This window comes from Pseudomyrmex gracilis, unplaced genomic scaffold, assembly GCF_002006095.1.
Source record: "Pseudomyrmex gracilis isolate BER0280 unplaced genomic scaffold, ASM200609v1 scaffold_842, whole genome shotgun sequence".
Lineage (NCBI taxonomy): Eukaryota > Metazoa > Arthropoda > Insecta > Hymenoptera > Formicidae > Pseudomyrmex > Pseudomyrmex gracilis.
The window spans coordinates 25,157-46,301 of record NW_018021426.1 but is presented as its reverse complement, the minus strand read 5'-3'; the positions used below and the strand labels follow the sequence as shown (position 1 = coordinate 46,301).

General features: G+C 35.6%; 4 protein-coding genes across 6 annotated transcripts; 3 read left to right on the top strand and 1 right to left on the bottom strand.

Moving 5' to 3' along the window:
- The first annotated feature begins 591 nt into the window (after positions 1 to 591).
- Positions 592 to 2,122, top strand: LOC109861571 (TATA-box-binding protein). The gene is made up of 5 exons (XM_020441271.1): positions 592 to 842; positions 939 to 1,045; positions 1,160 to 1,403; positions 1,488 to 1,686; positions 1,766 to 2,122. The coding sequence occupies exons 1-5, from the start codon at positions 744 to 746 to the stop codon at positions 1,840 to 1,842; spliced, it is 726 nt and encodes a 241-aa protein (XP_020296860.1). The 5' UTR covers positions 592 to 743; the 3' UTR covers positions 1,843 to 2,122.
- A 116-nt stretch (positions 2,123 to 2,238) lies between these two features.
- On the bottom strand, positions 2,239 to 4,545 carry LOC109861575. Its single transcript, XM_020441277.1, has 5 exons — positions 4,455 to 4,545; positions 4,069 to 4,173; positions 3,401 to 3,779; positions 3,085 to 3,269; positions 2,239 to 2,979 (listed from the first exon to the last, which is right to left on the bottom strand). Exons 2-5 carry the CDS (start codon positions 4,138 to 4,140, stop codon positions 2,908 to 2,910), a joined length of 708 nt encoding a protein of 235 aa, XP_020296866.1. The 5' UTR covers positions 4,141 to 4,173; positions 4,455 to 4,545; the 3' UTR covers positions 2,239 to 2,907.
- A 2,151-nt stretch (positions 4,546 to 6,696) lies between these two features.
- Positions 6,697 to 10,529, top strand: LOC109861574. Of its 2 annotated transcripts, XM_020441275.1 has the most exons (3): positions 6,697 to 9,705; positions 9,960 to 10,212; positions 10,345 to 10,529. In XM_020441275.1, the coding sequence occupies exons 1-3, from the start codon at positions 7,333 to 7,335 to the stop codon at positions 10,389 to 10,391; spliced, it is 2,673 nt and encodes an 890-aa protein (XP_020296864.1). In that variant the 5' UTR covers positions 6,697 to 7,332; the 3' UTR covers positions 10,392 to 10,529. The 2 variants fall into 2 exon arrangements, with proteins under 2 accessions (XP_020296864.1, XP_020296863.1); XM_020441274.1 differs by having other exon boundaries at positions 9,960 to 10,529.
- A 959-nt stretch (positions 10,530 to 11,488) lies between these two features.
- LOC109861573 (vesicular glutamate transporter 1-like) lies at positions 11,489 to 19,520 on the top strand. Of its 2 annotated transcripts, none has more exons than XM_020441272.1 (9): positions 11,489 to 11,578; positions 13,926 to 14,048; positions 14,254 to 14,474; positions 14,640 to 14,956; positions 15,074 to 15,248; positions 15,940 to 16,232; positions 16,325 to 16,705; positions 16,789 to 16,998; positions 17,448 to 19,520. In XM_020441272.1, the coding sequence occupies exons 2-9, from the start codon at positions 13,975 to 13,977 to the stop codon at positions 17,700 to 17,702; spliced, it is 1,926 nt and encodes a 641-aa protein (XP_020296861.1). In that variant the 5' UTR covers positions 11,489 to 11,578; positions 13,926 to 13,974; the 3' UTR covers positions 17,703 to 19,520. The 2 variants fall into 2 exon arrangements, with proteins under 2 accessions (XP_020296861.1, XP_020296862.1); XM_020441273.1 differs by lacking the exon at positions 11,489 to 11,578 and adding an exon at positions 13,250 to 13,658.
- The last annotated feature ends 1,625 nt before the right edge of the window (positions 19,521 to 21,145 follow it).

Sequence of the window (21,145 nt, the reverse complement as noted above, 5' to 3'; positions counted from 1 at the left end):
TTTTGAAAATGCAACTTTTCAGACACACATATATTTGTGTGCCGTCGAACCAATTTTAAATAATGTACTTATTTTATTTTTTTTACTTTGTAATGTAACTATATGTATATATGTAGCGTTTGTAAAAAAATAAAAGCAAATAGCAGCAAATGATGATAAAGGAGATGGTACCTGAGTACACTCTACGAATTCTGATGCTGCTCGCTAAAATAAGATTCTTTTCTTGACTATCACATCTCTTCTAGTATATCACATTTATGTTGTACGAAAAGTTGCAATGGTTTTTCTTATCCTTTTCTGTTTTCCTTTCTCATCTTCTCATCACGAGATCGGTCATTTTAAATTTCAAAAAAAATCAAATTCACGCTCTCTAATATATACACACACATTTAAAGAAAGTGACCATTTAAACTCGTGCACATAGCACAGAATAGAACCGCACGCTGTGGACATAGCGCACCGACATGGACTGGCTGCGTAGTTCCAATGTGTACCACTCGTGGATATGCGCTTTTTTACGGGGCCGAATAGTGATTACACATTTTTTTATGGGTCATTCCAATATAGACACCGAATGGCGTATGGACCAGCTTAAGGGTTCACTGAGCTACAACAGCATCAAACCAATCATCTATTAACTGTGTATGTGGCTTTAGTTCAATTTTTGTGATGTTTGCACATGGCCACTGAGCCGATTCAACATTGGGCTGGTTGATGTTTGTTCATCACTAATTTTGCATAAAATGACGCAAAGTTCTTACGAAGGTAACGAATTAAAGAGATTACTTAATAGTCCTGCTAAAAATGCAAGCGAAGATGGATCCATGGCTCCGCCGTTGTCGGTATGTGTTATAAAATACTGAAATATTTAGAAGTACTTATACCATAAAAATTAAATGTTTTCTCTAGATGCTTAAAATAAACTTCGGCTTTTACAGACCAGTGTACCGAGACCGAGCACATCGCAAAATGTCAATCCGCAATCAACGATGTGTCCGATAGCACCAATTAATAGTACCTCAGAAGTGTTAGAGCCTACCCTACAGTGAGTTTTAAAATCCTCGGTTGCTTTAAAAAATTATGGTTTTGTTTTACAAATTTATTGCATAGGAATTCTGCGTTCACTGTTGGTATCAAACTTGAAGTTATTTTTTTATAGAAATGTGGTTTCCACAGTTAATCTCCAAACAGAATTGAAACTCATGTATATCAATGTTAGAACACGAAATTCAGAATACAATCCAGCTAGATTTACTGGTTTAATAATGAGAATACAAAATCCTAGAGCAACAGCATTAATTTTTCGCTCAGGCAAAGTAGTATGTACTGGCGCAAGAAGTGAAGATGATTCACTGTTGGCAGCAAAAAAATTTGCCAGGATAATTTACAAGCTTGGATTCCCTGTAAACAACATTTATTCTCAACAAGAAATAATTGTAACTCACTTTTTTTATCTTAACTGAGAAATGTTTTTTATATTCTTTTAGGTAAAATTTTCAAATTTTAAGATACAAAATATAGTTGCAACATATGATTTAAAATTTCCAATTAAACTAGAAAATCTGAATCATATGCATGGTCAGTTTACAAGTTACGAACCAGAATTGTATCCAGGCTTGACTTACAGAATGGTAAAACCTAGAGTTGTGTTATTGATATTTGTAAATGGCAAAATTGTACTAACAGGTATTTATAGGCAGGCACTATAGAAATTGTACTTAATAATTTTAGAAACATAATATTATTTATTTTTGATATATTTCAGGAGCGAAAAATAGAACTGAACTGCAAGATGCACTGAATAATATATATCCGGCATTAAAGAGCTTTCGAAAACAATAATATTATATGGTTTGCACAAATGTGTATGCATGTATTATAGACTAATTATGTCAGAAAATTTTGTACAATATATAAATAAAAAGATGTAAATATAAATATTCTAATATATGCAAACACAAATTTTTGGTTTTTACTACTTATGTGTGCATGTAAGAATCACAATTTATTCATGTATATAAAAAAAAGAATTTGATATCGAAATAGCGAAATTTGTATAAGACTATGTAAAATATATGTACATAACATTATTAAGGATCATGTAATAATAATCAGTATAATGCATTACTTTTTACAATTGAAAATGAACGCGTTATATATACACATGTATATATATATTAGGTTTTAAATATGTATATATTGGATCTCATGTAAGGACAAAATAAATATTAATATACGTATGTTATACCAAAATAAAATATAATTGAAAACAATTAAATATGTTGCGTAAGTACACAGTTTTGATAGAATTATTTAAAGTATACACATCGATGTCAACATCTTTATAATAATTTTGTTTTCTTAATCACTACTAAAAATTATATATATCATAGATATGTAACGTGGTAATGGAGTACTCAATCATCACAGGGAATTTATATAAAGAATGTTGTATAAGCAAAAGATACACTTTTTTTTAGACTTTGACAAATCTTACATAGCATCGCTGCTTTTCTGAGGATTAAAAGAATAAAATACAAACGTGTACAGAAATTGTTGCTATCTCACAAAGTGTGGACAATGTCGTGTAAACATTTTATATTGTTAAAATATACACGTATCTAACAATTATCTCTATTAGCGACTCCGTGTGTAAAATAGATATTTAAAGAGATTTTCAATATTCACTGATAATCTTGATTTACACACATTTTTAGTTTCGGATTCGGAAAATCTTACTGTCTTAATTTACTGTGCAAACGCGTGTTTTGTTTTATTAAACATGTAAAACAAACCTATTTTCGATTGGTATCGGTCTGGAGAATTTTATAATTTAATTAGCGAAGTATAATATATTCTCTGTAGATTAATTTTTATTTATCTTTCAAATGTTCCCTTTTGCAGTCTTTAATCGATCACATGTATGCCCTTCTTTGCGGCTATTGGCAATTTCTCTCCTCGGAAGAATGGATTCTCTTCCTAAAAAGTAAAACGAGATATAAAATAAATTCGTAATTTCGGATATATTTACAGAATTAACTTCTTTTTGCAGCAAAAAAAAAAAAATGATATATTTCATTATACCTGCATGTCGACGAACGGATCGAAATCGGAGTTCGAAACGTGCGTATTTGGCAAATTGTTGCTGATTCCGGAATTGGTGGAGCACGATAACATGTGTTCGGTGTCGCACATGCAATCTTGCGCGCTTTGATAATCACGACTGAACGCAGCCGTGTTTTCAAACTCGGTGAGACAATTGTTCTCACCTGCAAAAATACAACTAAAAATATTATCCTCGAATTTCACATGTCGTTTTTTTTATATATAAAATGTGATTTAACAATTATCATTACTATTATCTATTGCTATTGTTAACTTAAATGTTGCGTTAGCTTACTCGTATATCCAACCGGGCACGGATTTGGAGGAGTGCAATAAGCTGGCAAAGGATTATCCGTTTTTTCATCCTTGTTTCCCTTCGCGTTTCCGTTCACATAAATCTTATGCTTGTCATTGCCTTTGTTTATATTCTTATTATTGTTATTATCAATATTTTGACGATTCCCTCCCCACAGCGTGCTGTGTTGGAGATACTCCTGATCCCGTATACTCGGATTCGGATTAAGCGTGTCCATGCCGTCGTAGTCGGCTGACAACTCTATCGGAAATTCTTTGTCCTTTTCCGAATATTCCAAGTAAGAATCCGCGTTAGCAAGTTCGTTCCCCATCTGATTAACTAACTCTCGGAACAGAGTGTCGGTCAATAAATGTTCTTCCTGAGCGCAATCGAACAAAAAATTATGAATTACATGTGCTCTTTGAAATTATATATATATATATATATATATACAGGGTGTCCGACAATTACTTTAATAATTATTCTTTTATTATATGTAATAGAAAAAAATGGTTCAAGACTTCTCGACTCAGTTTTACTCCTTCTATCTGCCTACGAGAGATGTTAAAGTAATTGTCGGACACCCTGTATATATACATGCTTTACAAAACTAATGAAAATGAATACACATGGAATCTAATTATTCATATTATGCGTATTCCAATCACCTTAATCGACGGCAGATAAACATTCGCCCGTGTAGCAACGGCAATAGAGACGACTAATATGTAGCACAACATGATGCGTACGGTAAGCAGATGTACTGTTTTCACCTGTAAAATAATAACACAAGAACTCCTGTATTATTTACATTTTGTGATCCCTTATCTTTTTTTTTGAGACACAACACATGTCGAAGAGATTTTAATGATATAATCGCGTTCTAATGCTCATTATTGTGTTGTAACATATTGCGACTCTGTTGTTTTAAAGAACATTATTGTCTAATTATTATTTATATATACATTGAGCAATATTATCTCTTGTATTCAAAATTTTTCTAATTATAGAGTGATGTACGGTATCAAACTTCGGTTTTTCGTGATAAACTCACCGCGACTAATAAAATCGACGACACGATACTCTCGAGAAGATATCGAGAAGACGACCGGTTTACGTCAGTTCGCGAACACGCGTTCCTCTTCTTCGTCGACGACGAGCGCCATTAGCGGTCCACGCTAGTACCAGAGTATTGATTTGCACTCTATTTTCCACCATCACCCTTTCCGTTTTCCCCTCGACGCCTACGAGCGATTCTCACCCACATTTGTAAAATCGAGCCCCGATGCCAAAGGTCACATTTCTACGATGACCAAATGTGCGTTGATGTGCGGTTCGAAAAATGAAAGAGTCTTCCAGTAGATGTAGAGTACTGATAAATATAATAAATATGACCTATATATGTTTTTTTCAATTCTACAGGAAAGCACTTGTGCATATGTGTGTGTATGTGAATGTGTGTGTGCACCAATTGTAAAGATTTACTTATATAAAATGAAAAAATGATTCAAAAGAAATTAAAAGAATCAAATTTGTTTCGACAATTGTCGCTGTGAAGGTGAAACAAATAATTAAAATCTCAGAAAATATTTTAAAAAATGGTTTAATTCAGGATTAATATATAATACATATGTTCTAATATATGTAGTCAAATCTGTTGAAAACAGATTTTGTCCGCAACATCAAAACGTAGTAGATTTGTCGAATGCAGATTTGATTCGCAGATCCGCTCGATTTCTGCTGCCGATCTGCCGTCGAATCTTGCGTTCAACATCCTTTATAAAAGTAATTCAAAAGCATAAGTGTCAAAGTAACGAACAAACTTTTAGTAATGAAGAAACGCACACACATGTCGCTCAACTTTATTAAAGTTACTTACAAAAATAATATCTCAACGTTTTCCTTCTCTGCTATACATAAAATGGAGCAAAATAAAAAAATTTACATTTTTACAAGGTTTTGCACAAAAAAAAAAAAAAAACTAAAATAACGGCGTTGTTTGTCAAGCTTGACGCTTATATTAAGCGCATCGGTTATACAGGAGGGTTAAAATGCGAAGTGTAACCGTGAGAGGAGGGGATGGACAGATACGAGAGAAATGGAAGATCAAAAGATTCTTCCCCCCGTCGTTACGGTTGTGTGTAAACGCGTCCATTAGTTATTGTCGCGCACTAAAACCGGTAACTCAATTTTCAGAATTAAATTATGCTCTCGTTCTAATTTGAATTGCGTTTATTGCGTTGATACACTGCAAAAACTTACTTAGAAAAGATTTGCGAAAACTGTTTCTCACGATATCATTCGAAAAACTTCAATATAGTATAAATTTGATACATTCTTTAAGAAGTAATAATCTCAATGATAAAAAAAAAAGCGTTACTTTATTATCTGTTTTTGTATTTTACAACTGGATTAATAAAACAAAGAAGAAATTAGGGAGATATATTTGTAAGTGAACATATATATATATATATATATATATATCGAAATTGCTCTTTTTCGTCAATTGACGTTAAGTAATACACGTATACGCCGCGTGCATAGTCGGCGTGGGGCTGTTACGTTCTATCTCACCGCGTCACAAGTATTGATCTTCCTCGCGAGGCCGTCGTACGTGAATGGATTACAGTTATCTCGTACTGTACCGCAGAATTTCGAATGATCTCTTCGTCGCACGTACACCATCTCCTTCACGATCTCTCGATGTCTCTTTCTCTCCCTCTCCAACCAAAAGCTTTTGTATTTCGTCGTAACTCATTACGGACTGATGCCAAGAGGGTAAGATGCCATTCTCCCTAGCTTGCGCGCTGCAGCATCATTCACATACAAGTACGATCTTTGGATCCGCGGTTTATGTGAAAAAGTGCAAACAGTTTTTTTGTATACATATATGCAGGACGTGTAATTATTGGGTGTATATGTCTATCTCTCTCTCAGTTATATTTTCTTTTTTGTAAACGTAGAAAACGTGTGGAAAAGAGGAGGAAATTTCATTTATGTCTATGTTCAGAAGAGAGATATCGCACACACACACGAAGGATGATGTCGGTATATTTTTAGGTTGTGAATATGTTGTCAAACATGTAGAACACGCGTGATCGAAAAAGTGATATCTCAGTTCGTAACTTAATGAAACTGAGAGAACTTGCTATATATAATTCTTTTTCATCTTACTGACTATTTCTTTGTCATGACGGAAAATAGCCACTTGCTGTCCAGAGTCAGGCAGATATTGTCGGTAATAAGAAAACTCTGTGGCACGTGCACACACGCATAAAAGTCACTTATCTCTCTTAAACTATTTCTCATACATATGTACATACTCGGTGTGTATTTTTACATCGTAATGCGCGCGTGTGTAAAAAATGGTATCGTTTATTTCAGACAAATTTATGCGGTTATGCGACAACGATTGATTCGGAAAATTACAATTTCTGTCTCGACAAAATTCGAGCGTTCGTCGTACCCAGTCTGGAACATAGACTCCGTTCACTGTTGGAACAGTTTCTGTACGGCACGAATTCCGGTTGGAAGGAGCAATTTTTGCGTTTTAAGAAATTCGTCAAAGCGATAGGAAGAACGCGGGGAACTTGTCCAAACGAAACCACCGATAGTGATATCGACGCGATCAGTTGGGAAGTCGTGAAACACGCGGTGAAGAACGATTTGATCCGTCCGTTTCTGAATTCGATTATTTTGCGACACAGATTGGACAAAATTTGCCGCGAATTGAATGCAATAGGAATCGATATCGCGAGAGGCTTAAACGTGTCGGGTTTTGTCAACAATGAAAACAATCGAACGGATCACAACTGGTTTACGTACGTTTTGTATGAAAAAAGTCACATATGTTATCGTTAACTTGAGAACATTTGTAATTGTCGAGTTTTATACTCGACAGGTGTCCCGATATCGGAGCGAACTCTTCTGGTATGAATTCGACGACACTCGGCGACGCGAAAGAACCGATTGGACGCGTCGAATCGTCAACGGAAAACGATGACGATCGTAAAGAAACGATCGAGCAACCGACGTCGTCGGAATCCGTTCGAGCATCCGTTCGGATTGACGAATCGAGACAAAATTCAAATCACTTTGCAACTGAGTCGTCGCGTAACGACGACGTTGATGATAAAGTACAAATTTCGCGCAAAACATCTTGCGACATCACGTCGAACAAGATACAGCAGCGTCACAAAGTGAGTTTAAAACTGGTCATGCGCAAGTTACACATGGAAGATTGCAGTTGCTCAACACTTTCGAATCTCGTAATTTCTCGTTTACGCTTACCTTGCAAACCGAGCGACCTGATCGGTCGAATTTTCGAAGCCGATCCGTCGCTCTCCGAATCTTGTCTGATAGTGATAAAGCGAAAGTTTCAAGCCGATGTGCGCAATCTTTGCTCGTGTCTCAACGACGTGCTTGAGAAACTGAGCGTCGAGTTTACGAACACGAGTTCGCGCCTCTATTGCGATATACGTTCCGGATATATCAGCTTTAAATTAAAAATCGATAAAGTTGCCGACAAATGCCCGTTCGTTGCCAGAGTGCCGATTTGTCAAAATGTACACAAACGCGCGATGCGAAATTTTGTTGTTTCGTGTGATTGCGACGCGTATCCGAAACGCGTTAAAGCGAGCGAAACGAGATGTTCGGAACAATGTAAAAATGAATGTAAAAACGGCGATAACAATTTTTGCAACACACTTGTGAGCATCAACGAAAACAGTAAAGTGTCCAATGACACTTGTTGTTCGGGTCAAGCTTTTGTAAAATCTCACGTGATGGTAAATACGTCGAAGTGTAAAACGGAAAATAATAGTGAGAAAGTAACTGTGAGCGTGATTGTTCGGAACAACGATTCCGAACGCACGCAAGATCTCACAGTCTCGTGTCGTAGTAACGAATTGGACGAAAACACCGTCGAGAAAGAAGATTCACCTGACGACTCGAGTAATTCGATCGCGTCACTTGCCAAAGAAAATACGTTTTGCAAAAGCAACTTGACGTCGGAAAGAAATAACGCCCGTGTCTCCGACAACGAGGAATTCGACAATTCCCCGCAGATCAGAAACGATGACGATAAGCGCGACTGGATGATCCGCTCACCGGATGAGGAATTAAATCGGAAAAATGAAGATTTTGCTGCTGCTACAAGCAGCATTGCGTCGTTTGTACAACATTCCGAGAACGACAAGCAATTAGTGGAATTAAATTGCAATTGCTTTTCGGACAACTACAGCAAAGCAATCGATGAACAACAATCGGATCCGCAAGACGTTGATTCGACAAACGTAGAAATTGAATGCGACTCAGATTTGTCTTGTCTAGCTAACAATTTTCTAAATATCACAGTCGCCGATATTATTTTCGACGATGTTTTTGAAAAAAGAGAGTCTCGTAACGACGACGCGACAACAAATGCCGGAAACTGTTCCGGGATGACGACAAAGTTGTCCAACAATAATTTGTTAGCGACTTCAATTCAAACGTCCAGAAAATTGAAAGTATCGTCGAAAGGAATCACGGTAGACGTAAGTTGTCCTCAATCCGTGGTTTGTCTCGCATCCGATGACAGAAACAATATTTCTACCGTCGTGAAGACGTACGATAGATGCGATAAAAAAGTAGATCCTGCCGTTTGTTGCTGCACGACCGGAGACATTCTTTCGAACGTTACAAAGAGAGAAAATCAAACTATTTGCGATAAGATAGGTTTTAATATCAGCGATGGAACGCGAGATTTTGTTCAATCACAAAAGAGATTTCCCACGTTGAAGGAGAGACTTGGATGTTATTCGAACGCGAATTTAAGCGACGGTTTTTCGACGGAAGATTTTTACGCGGACAACAATTCAACGTACGTGGCGTCTCAGTCGTGTCGTCGGTTTTCGTACTCGACAGCGAGCGAATTCGCAACAAGCCGCAAACGAGACAAATCGCAAACTGCTCACAGGTTGCAAAAATCGTTCAGGTTTCGTCAACGCGGCCGCTCAACCTCCTCGTCGAGTGATATTTTTCGTGCGAATTCTTCTTTTGCAGCAACGAAACACAGGAGGACGTCTTGTAGGTGTCAAAATGATAATTACGCTGACGACACGCGACCGCAAGTGATATTTGTGCTGACCAAGTTTCGCAATTCCGTCGACAGATCTCTCGGCAAAATAAAGCGTTTGATTCACACGAAGCTGGACAGAGTATTGTTCGGTAACCGAATCAAAACGACGAATATGTGGAAAACTTTGTGGAAGAACGAAGAATCTTCCGAATATATGAGACAATCGCGTGGAAAACGCAGAAGACAGGTACACTCTTTTCGAAATAAAAGAAATACAAATAAAAAAAAACCAATATAAATAAATCAAGAAAAGAGGAAAAATATATATATACGATATATTTATGTAAAGTCAGAAGTTTAATTTTTGAAAAAAAAAATTAAATATTATGGTTCCATGAGATCTGCAAGTTACGTTTTATATTTTCGGAAATGTGAGAAAAAATCATTCAGTTTTTCCAAAAAAAATCAGTCAATATATTTTTCTATTTTTTTATTTTACAGAATTACAGTGTAACTTCGTGTTCTCTCTCAACTTCCGACTACTGCAAACAAGGTTGCGTGTTTTCAAGCGAGTCCTCGGATGTGACACTGTCAATTATCAGAAATCGAAGCGGAGAAAGGTGCGAAAAAGCGAAATTTTGCGGATTTGCCGGTAGCGGTGAGGTCTTAGGGAGCGTCCGCTCAATCGAAGCTTTACGGTCTCGTGATTTATTGACTCCTACGCTCAAAAATGCGGAAGAACAGAAATCAAGCGGTAACATATTCGATCGCAGTAAAGAAGGAAAAATTAATTCCTTTTTTTTTTTTTTTTTATAGATCATAAAGCTATATTTTCGTAGAGACATTATGGCAGAACAGTAGTAAGTAATTCGTGTTGCATATTTAGAACGTACCGTCGGCAAAGAGAAGATAAAGTATCGTACAAACCATTGAGTACAGGCAGCATCCCTCCGGGCAGATCGATATTTCCTGGCAACCACCGGAAAAGGGTGTCTACCCCCAATCGCTGTTTGTAACAATGCAAGTCGGTCGTCGAGTTCGAAGGAGAATTCTTTAGCGTAGCATGTAAGCATTTCGGAATTTTTATAGCTATTCTATTTTCTGATAGAATTTGATTGAATAAAACTAAGTGAAATAAAAGATGTCATAAAATCATTGACCTGAAAAAAATAATTCGTCTTGTCACCGCACTCTTATTTTACGCAGGTACACACAATTCTAACTTTGTTTGTTGCGATAATATCACGTATAGAAAAAATATACAGAATTAAATAAATGAAATGTATTTAATTTGTGTAAAAAAATTACATATAAACATATGTCTTTTGTTTACTAAAAAGCTTTTTCATAAAAAATCTCATTAATAAAAAACTTCATTGTTGATATTACAAACACACTAAAGTTAAAAATACCTTTATATAAGGGTTAATTTAATGATTTTTTTTTCGTGCGATAATCGGCTTACGTCTCGAATTTTGAAACTAAACAATATCTTGGTTCTTTGAAAAATATACATGATATACATCGCAATGTATAAAAATTTGTTTTGATTCCGCACATCAGAAACTAAATCCAACCCTCTGATCGCCTTATTTTAGCGGTCCCTCAGGAGGATGAGAGAAAAGAGAGAGAGAGAGAGAGAGAAAGAGAGAGCAGAGACACTCTCAAAATAAATCAATAAAATTCCGACTTACTGATGACACACGTTTTATTCGATAAATAAATTTTATCTTAACGTTGTGATAACGTAATTTTTTTTATACAAACGTGCTAGTTTTTCGTTGTTGCAAAACTTTCGGTCACAGTGCATATGAAGCCCCGCCTGGGGTCGATCTAAAGAGTCGTATAGCTCTAACGATTGGCTGGTGATATCGATGCGCCGTGCCCGGTAGCCCAATCGCGTCTCGGAGCCGGGATGCGCTGACGCCGTGGCTAGAAGTCAACTTTGTTGCCGCCGACGCCGCCGCCGCTGACACCACTACCACCACCATCGTACACGACCGTCGCCACCATCGCCACCGTCGTCGTCGTCGACGTCAGGCGACGTCGACGACGTTCTCCGTCGTGTACCCTCGCGCGTTATCCATTCCGCTAGTAATTGTATCTGGACATAACTATGGGTGAGTCTTCGCGAAGTCTTTTTAATTATCGCGCTTTTCGATTTTCGATCTTTTTTCTGAACACGCAATATTCTAAATAACGATTTTTATGTGATCGCGCGAGCAAATTAAATCTAGGAACGATCTTCTCCCTCCATATCTTTTTTCTTTTTGGTAACGGAGGAGTCTCTTCTGCCAAATGTCAAATAGTGATATAACAAATGCTGATAAACTCGTAAACTTTCTAATGTAACGAAAGATGATTTTGAAATTTCGAGCCACAAATTGTAAAATATGTGTTTTTATTAGCATTCGATCGTATAATCTTAAAAGCGATAACACAGAAATAATACAATAATCGATATATGTGCAGACTGTTAAATTTTAATTCGTGTTATTTTTAATTTTCTGATTTAAATTTAAATGTGAAAGATTTTATGATCTTGGAAATGAACAGAATTTAAAACAAGTGACGTTCGCCATTCTGTTATAAAGGATAATATTCTTTGGTTTTCGCTTCAGCTGGAAGAGTTTTGAGTTCAAAAATCCTGATGTGTGTGGTGTAACGAATAATAAAATGGTGATTTCGTTCGTGTAATTCTTATTTTTTCGGGCAATATATTTTTATGTGTTTTCCTCTTGCGCGATGTGAAATTGTCACAAAGTGGAATGTTGTAATAGTGATAATTGTGAGAGGACTGAATCTCTTAATTAGTCTGGTCGCGCGAATATTACCTTTTCTGTATTGTTATTATAAATTCATTTTGGCTTGGGTTTATACCAGTGCCCGAGGCTGCGAGGCTATTTCAATCCACGTTTGCGCCATTCTTACGTCGATTAGCTCTAAAGTGAGTTTCTGCAAACCAGCTTCAATCAAATCTCGTTTTATGACGTAATAGAAATGAATTCTGTCCCAATCACTCGCTTGTCATTTGCTAATTACTTCATCTGTGAGATTAATATTGCGTCTACGTATGTATAAAATACAAAATAGTACTTGCGTCATCTCTTTCACACATCTTGACCCTAAAAAGTCAAATAAATTATACATTCTTTCTTTCAAGAACAAGGAAAAACCACTCGTTTAAGCGCGCCTTTAAATTTACATTGTATCTTTTAATGTCTACACGTACACTATATATTACACACACGTATATATGAGGTGAAAGTCACGATAGGAGAGCTTTGCTCGTCGATCGTCGCTCATGTCCATTAAGTTGAGTCAGCATGTCCCATACTCATCATTCTACCCCAATTCGTTAACACACGCTGTGCATTTTGTGCCTTTTGTCTGTCACGTGCCGTTTTAATACCTGGGAGCCATTGTTCTTTGATGCGCCTCTTTACGATCGGCGCAGCACCCCCGTAACGATTTTTGTACACCGTCCTATTACATCGTACGTCAACGATGACGATTATAATGTCCACGATGATTGTCGCGATTTTATCTTAGTGAGAAATAAAATAATATAAATGCTTATAAGACAGAAAGAGAGAGAGAGAGAGAGAGAAAGAGAGAGAGAGAGAGAGAGAGAGAGAGAGAGAGAGAGAGAGAAAGAAGAAAAGAGATAGAAGATAGTTCAGTTTCTCGAATATAAAATTACATTTAAAAAAGCGTAGTTGAAAGTAAATATATTAAGTGTGTATCTAATTTATAAAAAGAAAGCGCATAAAATACATATAATCTCTGTTATTTTCATTGTTGTATATTGCAGAGTTTGTAGATGTAAAGATTTCATCTTAGAAAGAACGCTATAATCTATGTTAATATCTTTTTTTTTTTTTTCAATGTACACATTTTGATTAAAACGATCTGAGATTAAGATTTTACAGTTTAGCGGAGATGCACGTACGAACTTTAAGTGAAAAATGTGATCTCGGTGTACTGCCGGTGATACGTTTCTTCTCACAGCTTCCAACCCTCCGAAGACGCTCCCTCGAGAGTTCGGAGATTAGGGGTGGAGAGACTGCCACTCCAAATAAACACTCCAACCCGAGTTCCCCTGTGTCGTTTCGTCTCTCTTTTATAGAGAGATATCCTATATACAGATATAGCGGACTTACAGAAGAAGTCGCGTCGACGAGACACAGTAACAAAACGGTTATTACTTTGTAAAAATGTTCGGCAACATTAAATTTTGCTCATGAAATACCAAACTGCTTTCAATATCTTATCTTAAAAATCTCATCGAATTTAACGTTGATATTTTTTATCATTGAAATAATTTTGTAATTCGCTGAGCGCTAATTACATTTACGTCGTTTTTTCTAGGTCTTATTTAAAAATGATATATAATGATGTTATATATAGTTAATGTGATTTATTTGTGATACCATATAAATACGAGTAAATGTTGTATTTCATTAGAGGCTGCCAATTAACATCGAAATCCTGAAGCAACCCCAATAATTGGAAAATGTCCGGATTCGCAGCGGCGGGTCTCGTAGCCTTCGACTCCTTCAAGACTAAAGCGCAACTGAAATTATCTGAGTAATATATTATATTAATAAAGTACACACAATATATATATATACAGAATACATCTACTGCAGAAAATATAATTTTAACTAAAACCTTCACTAATTTAAAAACAGACAGTAATTATTTAAAAACGGACAGTATGATTGAAATGAGTATGTGAGAAAAGATAATTTTTGTTGAAAACCGTACGACAAATGTAGGCATGTATGCGTAGATTTAGAAGGACTGGGCCCACTTACGAAGAATTAGATACTTCGCACCAGGGTAGTAAGGATAATAAAGGATTCGTGGATGAAAAAGGATACAACAGAGATGCCTCGGTGGAATCACTTCCGGAACCAGAAAGACCACCATTGCGACATATCGATACCTATTGTATGCCAGAATGCCCGTGTCTTTCAAAGAGGTACACCATCGCCACATTGGCTTGCATAGGTAAGAAGAAAAAATCAAAAAGCACGTTTGCTCTTATAATTGTTATGTGCAATTTCTAACGATCAAAAGAGTCGGAAAAAAATTTATCGTTTCTACATCGCACACGTAAAAAAAAAACGTGTATTCTTGTACAATTGTATACGTGTACACAATTGTATTCTTTAGGATTTATTATCTCGTTCGGCATGAGATGTAACATGGGCATGGCCAAGTTGGTGATGAAAAATAGCACGGAGGGCGATAACAAAACTTTCAAGTTCAACTGGACGGTTGGCATGGAAAGCGCTCTTGATTCGTCATTTTTTTGGGGCTATTTAGTGACTCAAGTGCCTGGTGGTTTTCTTGCATCATTATATCCCGCAAATAAAATTTTCGGTACGGCTATCGCGATATCCGCCTTCTTAAATTTGCTCGTGCCCGGTGCGCTCAAAGTGGATCCTATAGTCGATATGTGCGTGCAAGTATTGAAAGGATTAGTCGAGGTGAGTTGAACAGAGAAATCAAATAAAAAAAGTATATTTAATAATTATGTATGAAAGATTATTATTGCGTGACAATACGTTCAGTTACGATCGATTTCTTTCGATTTTCTTTAACAGGGTGTTACGTATCCGGCGTGTCACGGGATTTGGAAATATTGGGCACCACCTCTGGAAAGATCGCGTTTGGCCACGTTAGCGTTTTGCGGATCGTACGCCGCAATGGTGATAGGCATGCCGCTATCCGGATATTTGAGCTCCTGGTTTGGTTGGACAGCGTCGTTTTATTTTTACGGTAAAAGATACAGTTTCTACAAATTAGCAAGTTCTTCTTCCGCGTTGTAGAAGAAAATAAAGAAATGTGACAAATTTTTTTGGTGTACTAAAATAAAGAGAGTCACGTTTACGCTTTGCATCTGCTTTCTTTGTTTTTTACATGTTGCTTGACTTATGTTCGTTTTATTTTCTTTTTACGTCAGCTAGACGTGGGTTTTTTTTTTTTTTTTCACTTTTGCCAGAATTAGCTCTTGCTTACGGGCAAATGTGCAAATCTCCTCGAGGCTCCTCGTGGTATAAAACACAGGCATCTCCAATGAGAAGTTTGTGACGAAATTGCACATCTCGCAATGGCGGGCACATTGGGTTTTCCCATCACCCGTCTCGAAGCACGCATGAGGTTTCCTATATGTGCTAGTTGGCGAAGTGTATATATCAGTACGCGCTTGTATCTATTGGACGGCATGGCGGCGAGTGTGCGACGGATATGATATCACAGATGTTCGGGGTGTCGTACTTTTAACACATCGCGCGCTGATAAAGACAGCTTGTGAGAGACAGTTGAATCCTAATAATTAATTGAATATAATATTGTCGCTTATAAAAATGAAACCATAATAAGCGACAAAGAAAATTAATTGTTTCTGCGACAAGAAAATAAATAAAGATGTGACGTTTTGACAAATGCGACTTCGAACATTACGTTGCAGGCGTATGCGGTTTAATTTGGTACGGGTTCTGGTTGTGGATGGCCTTCGAAAAACCGTCGAAACATCCATGCATTTCGATGCGCGAGCTGCGTTACATCGAGGACTCGCTCGGTCAGGGACAAGCCCAAATGCCGGTGCCGACGCTTTCCACGACTCCGTGGGGAAAGTTTCTCACCTCGATGCCCGTATACGCCATTATCGTCGCGAATTTTTGTAGATCGTGGAATTTTTATTTACTGGTGCTCTTCCAACCACGTTTCATGCACGAGTCCTTTGGCATGCCGCTCGTTGAGGTAAGTATCGATATAAACGGTGAATTTTCTATAAAATTGTTTTTTTTTTTTTTTTTTACATTGATACGTTTGATGATTTTAATTTGAAATAGACTGGAGTCATTGGTTCGCTTCCGCACTTGCTGATGACAATGATCGTACCCTGTGGCGGTTTGTTGGCGGATCATCTTCGCAAACGAGGCATCATGTCGACAACGAATGTCAGAAAGGTTTTCAACTGCGGTGGTTTTGGTATGGAGGCGCTTTTCTTCTTGGTGGTGGCTCACGCGACAACATCCAAAAATGGAACTGCAGCTACGGTCGCTCTCGCGATCGGTGTTGCATGTAGCGGTTTTGCTATTTCTGGCTTCAATGTCAATCATCTGGACATTGCTCCCAGATACGCTAGCATATTAATGGGCATGTCCAACGGGATCGGCACTATCGCTGGTCTTCTGGTTCCTTTCTTTGTAGATAATATTACGGAGAAGAAGGTACATAAAAAGAGAAATTAGTTTTTTACTTGCGTGCTTAACGTAAATATCACCGAGATATATAAATTGATATTCTCGTTTAGGACGCGCACAGTTGGCGAAATGTTTTCATCATAGCAGCTTGTGTTCACATTTTTGGCGTGACATTTTACGCCATCTTTTGTTCCGGCGAGTTACAACCGTGGGCTGATCCTAAACTGGAAGAACAGAAAGCTTGGAATCCCATGGACGAGTTGAGCCAGACAGAACCACCTGTTCCATCTCCGCCGAAAACCATGCAATCTGAATTTATAGTAAGTATTTATAAATTATTCATAAAATCATTCCTGAAGATGGTTTTTTCGGATATTCATAAAATCGTGTTTCACAAACGCTGTTGCAAATATTTATATATAAAACAAAGATATATAAAATTAACATACAAAGATGTTTTTTCGGGTTTGAACCGCGTTAGTGTCATTTTTATACCGACGTTTCGTGAACATTACAGCTTACTTCATCAGGGTTTGAAGAGCAGCCTGATACTGAGCAGTATCAGGCTGCTGTAATGTTCACAAAACGTCGGTATGAAAATGACACTAACGCGGTTCAAACCCGAAAAAACATCTTTGTATGTTAATACTACACACCGCGAAAGCATCAAATATGTAAAATTATATATAAAATAAAGATTTTTCCTAAACACATAACATCATAAAATAAAGATTAGTGCGTTGAAAATAAAAACTAAACGTATTTTCAGAAACAACCGTCTCTGGATAGAGGTGTCAGCGATGACTGGAGCACCCACGAACAGGCAGTACCTGAGAATCACTTGTACGCCCAACAAGATAACAAACCTTCCAGCGTGATAAGCTACGGTTCGATTGAGACTAATAGCAACAATCCATTCCATTCAACAAATCCATTTGTCAGCGACGTCAGCGCATGCCTCGTGCAACCAGCAGCAACAGACGATTACATGCACGATATCGCGCAAAACGAGCAATGGGACTAATCAACTTCTGAATAGAGCGATCGGATTTGAGAATGGCGGACTACTTTTCCGAGGTTGTAGATCATTTGTATCATAACTATGAGAGAATCTATCGGTTTCTCAGACATGTCACGATAGAAGAAAATTGATAGAAATAATATCTTTTTTGGTTTCCTTGGTAAGAGAAAAATTTAACTAAAGCTGAATCGTCTAAAACGACGTCTTGCTTGATTTAATCTTATCAAGCAAAACAATAAAATGCAATAGAATAATATACAATTAATCGAGAGAAAGAGAGAGAAAGAGAGATGATTAATGAGTTTAATTACTAATAATTATGGCATGTCTGAGAAGAAAGAGAGATAGAGAAAGAGAGAGAAAGACCATATATACTCTCTCTGTTCTACACAAAATTTCGTATATCTCAATAATTTAGCAATCTATAAGTCACACACACACACAAGAATATAATTAAAACGAGTGTGCATTTTTACGTTAAAAAATTTTTTTTGGGAGTACGTTAAAAAAAAAAAGAGAAAAAATTTTCTGTAGTTCTTCTGTCGAGCGTAATACCTGAAAGTGCAGAGAATGATGCTGTGAATGATTACTCAATTAACTCTGGAAATGACACTGAAGAGATTTTTTACCTCACTGTGGGGTAAAGCTAATAATATTTATAAAAAAAAAGAGAGAATCTCTCTATTTATATTTACGTAAACAAAAAAACGACAATAAGTTCTGTCACTCGTCACGTGTCTAAAACTTATTTATTGCTTCAAGGTTTTAAAACTTTTCGCATGTCTTCATTCTTTATTCCTCAACAACTTTCACTTCTAAAAAACAACAAATGAGAAACGGTCAATCAACACCTTTTGAAACTGCATCTTACATCATACACAATTAACAATAGTAGCCTAGATAAAGAAAGCCTAAAAAATTCTTTAATTAACTTATCAAAATGTTGGAATTGTTTGTAAAGATATACGATGTATATAGTTATATACAATTTTCGTCCTTATTGAAAGTATTTTCGCCTATCTTATCGAAAGTATTAATTGTAAGTTGTCTCGTTCTAGTGAGCAGATCGATATACATATGTCTTGAATCGACAATAATTCAAACCTTGGCAGACAATAATTCTCTTTACACAGACAATAAATAACGGCAAGGTTTGAGAAAAATAGCGGCAAGCGTAAAAAGAAAAATCTTTCTCGCGATACGCGCGACATCAGCTCAATCGCTGAAACTTTTAGGTATTTCCAATTTTGCGTTACTTACAATTAGTTAATTACGCGTGACAATAGCAATAAAGAGAGTTTACGAATTGACATAACAACTCTCGCATGTCAAAATTAAATTTATATATTAAAAAAAAAAAAAAAAAATCAACGCGTTCTCTTTATATCTTTACGCACATTCAAATATAGTACAATTAAATTTGCGATAACAATATTATAGTAGCGAATATATACACATAAAAAGCTCAGAGTGAAATAGAAAAGGATAAACTATAGAGCAATTTAATTACCGTTTTATTCGTATTTACAAAAGCAAAGAGTCAAAAACTTATTTGGAAGACGGATAAAAAGAATTAATTATAAACCATTTGTGCATTCACGTACAAATAGCAATTTCAATTTTTACGCGAGTTTGTTTTCAATAACCGTTCGAAATTTAAGTTAGCAAAAACAAATGAAAGTATAAACAATTGAAAGTATAGAGTGTAATAAATGAAAGTGTAATAAATGAAAGTATAGCAAATTGAAAGTTTAAAAGTCATTTTAAATAGACAGATATATGAACGAATATACACAAATTAAAATCGCGATTAAGAATAAAAAGCAGTATATAATATGTATATATATATATAAATATATATATATATGTATATATATATATACATACATATATATATATTGTCTATACAAAATGTATTTACATACATATATTTACACACATATAAGTATACACATATATCATAATATATTTACATATATATGTATGTTCTTCATGGTCATGCATGTACGATCAAACGCAAAACGACGGATATTTACAAAAAAAAAGAATATATGTGTGTGTACAGGAAAATGAATTACACAACTTATCCTGTGGATATCTCTCATAAAAAATGTAAACTTTAGTAAAACCGAAAACCTGAGTATTCGAGTCGGTTACTTTCAATTTTATTTTTTACATATTATGAGATGAATATATATAAATATATATATATATATTCTTATGTGCGCAATAATATCAAATAAAAAGTGTGTATTTTCGTAGAAAATTAAAAAGAATATTTTCTTTAATAAAATGTAAATAATCAAGAAGTACATTTTTTAATTGTAATAAGCAAATTAAAACAAAAATATAATCTTGTAACTGCAAATAATAAAATCTTACTTATCGCGTAATTAAAGTTTTAAAGACTATAAACAAATCACATGTCTATTGCATTCCTTGTAAGTACAGAAATTTTATTTTTGAGTATCTATGATATCAAAATTTTTAGAAAAAAAAAAACCGAAATTAACCGATTCGATTGCCCGGTAATAAATCTAATCTGATATACATTTATGTAAGGCAAAAAATACTTAATATGATATCTACGGTTACAAATGTAGTACAAGCATTGTTGAACGCCCTGTGCGTGTGCAAGCTTACGTGAATCGAGTAGTTTAGACTTTCCGTTGACTGAGGAAGAGCAAAAAATTAGTCAATTTATATTATATATATATAGACATATATATATATATAATGCGAGACTTTTTTAAAAAAAAAATTATATATTTCTCTCTCCCAGTGTAACTCATATAAACGATATATGCATCAAAATATCGTCTCTCATATTCTCTCGTCAATAATGAAACTATATATACATAACATCGTACGTTACACGTTATTACACATATTTATATACATTTGTTAATATAAAAATATAAATTATATAAAGCACACATTTAGAAATACACACACGTATGTATATGTACATACATACAATAAATGACATATATTATGTGTATGAGATGTGATCGATATTTAAAGATAAATGATTAAAGAAGGTTGCAATTTATGTGTTGCGAGACAACGCGCTTTTAGGAATGTTAAGTTACTCCAGCGCTACAATGTCGACAATAAAATGTTTAAAGACTTCTGCGTGCACATGTTGACAAAGCACTAAGAATTTAGAGTTTATTTATTGTTTATTTAGGATTTTCATCAATTTGTTATTACATTTACGTATACGTGGGATGTTCAAACACATGTTTAAACGCAGATAGCATGTTAATTAAATATAATTATAATTAATTTTGAGCGCAATTTTAAACTAATAGTGATTTAATACAATTTTTGTGTAAGAAAAATGAAGTTTTCAATTTTCGACAAGAAAAATATCGCACATGTGGGTATTATCTGCAAACATCCCATATACGCGAATGACAACAGTTTTACTTTGGCACTAGTAA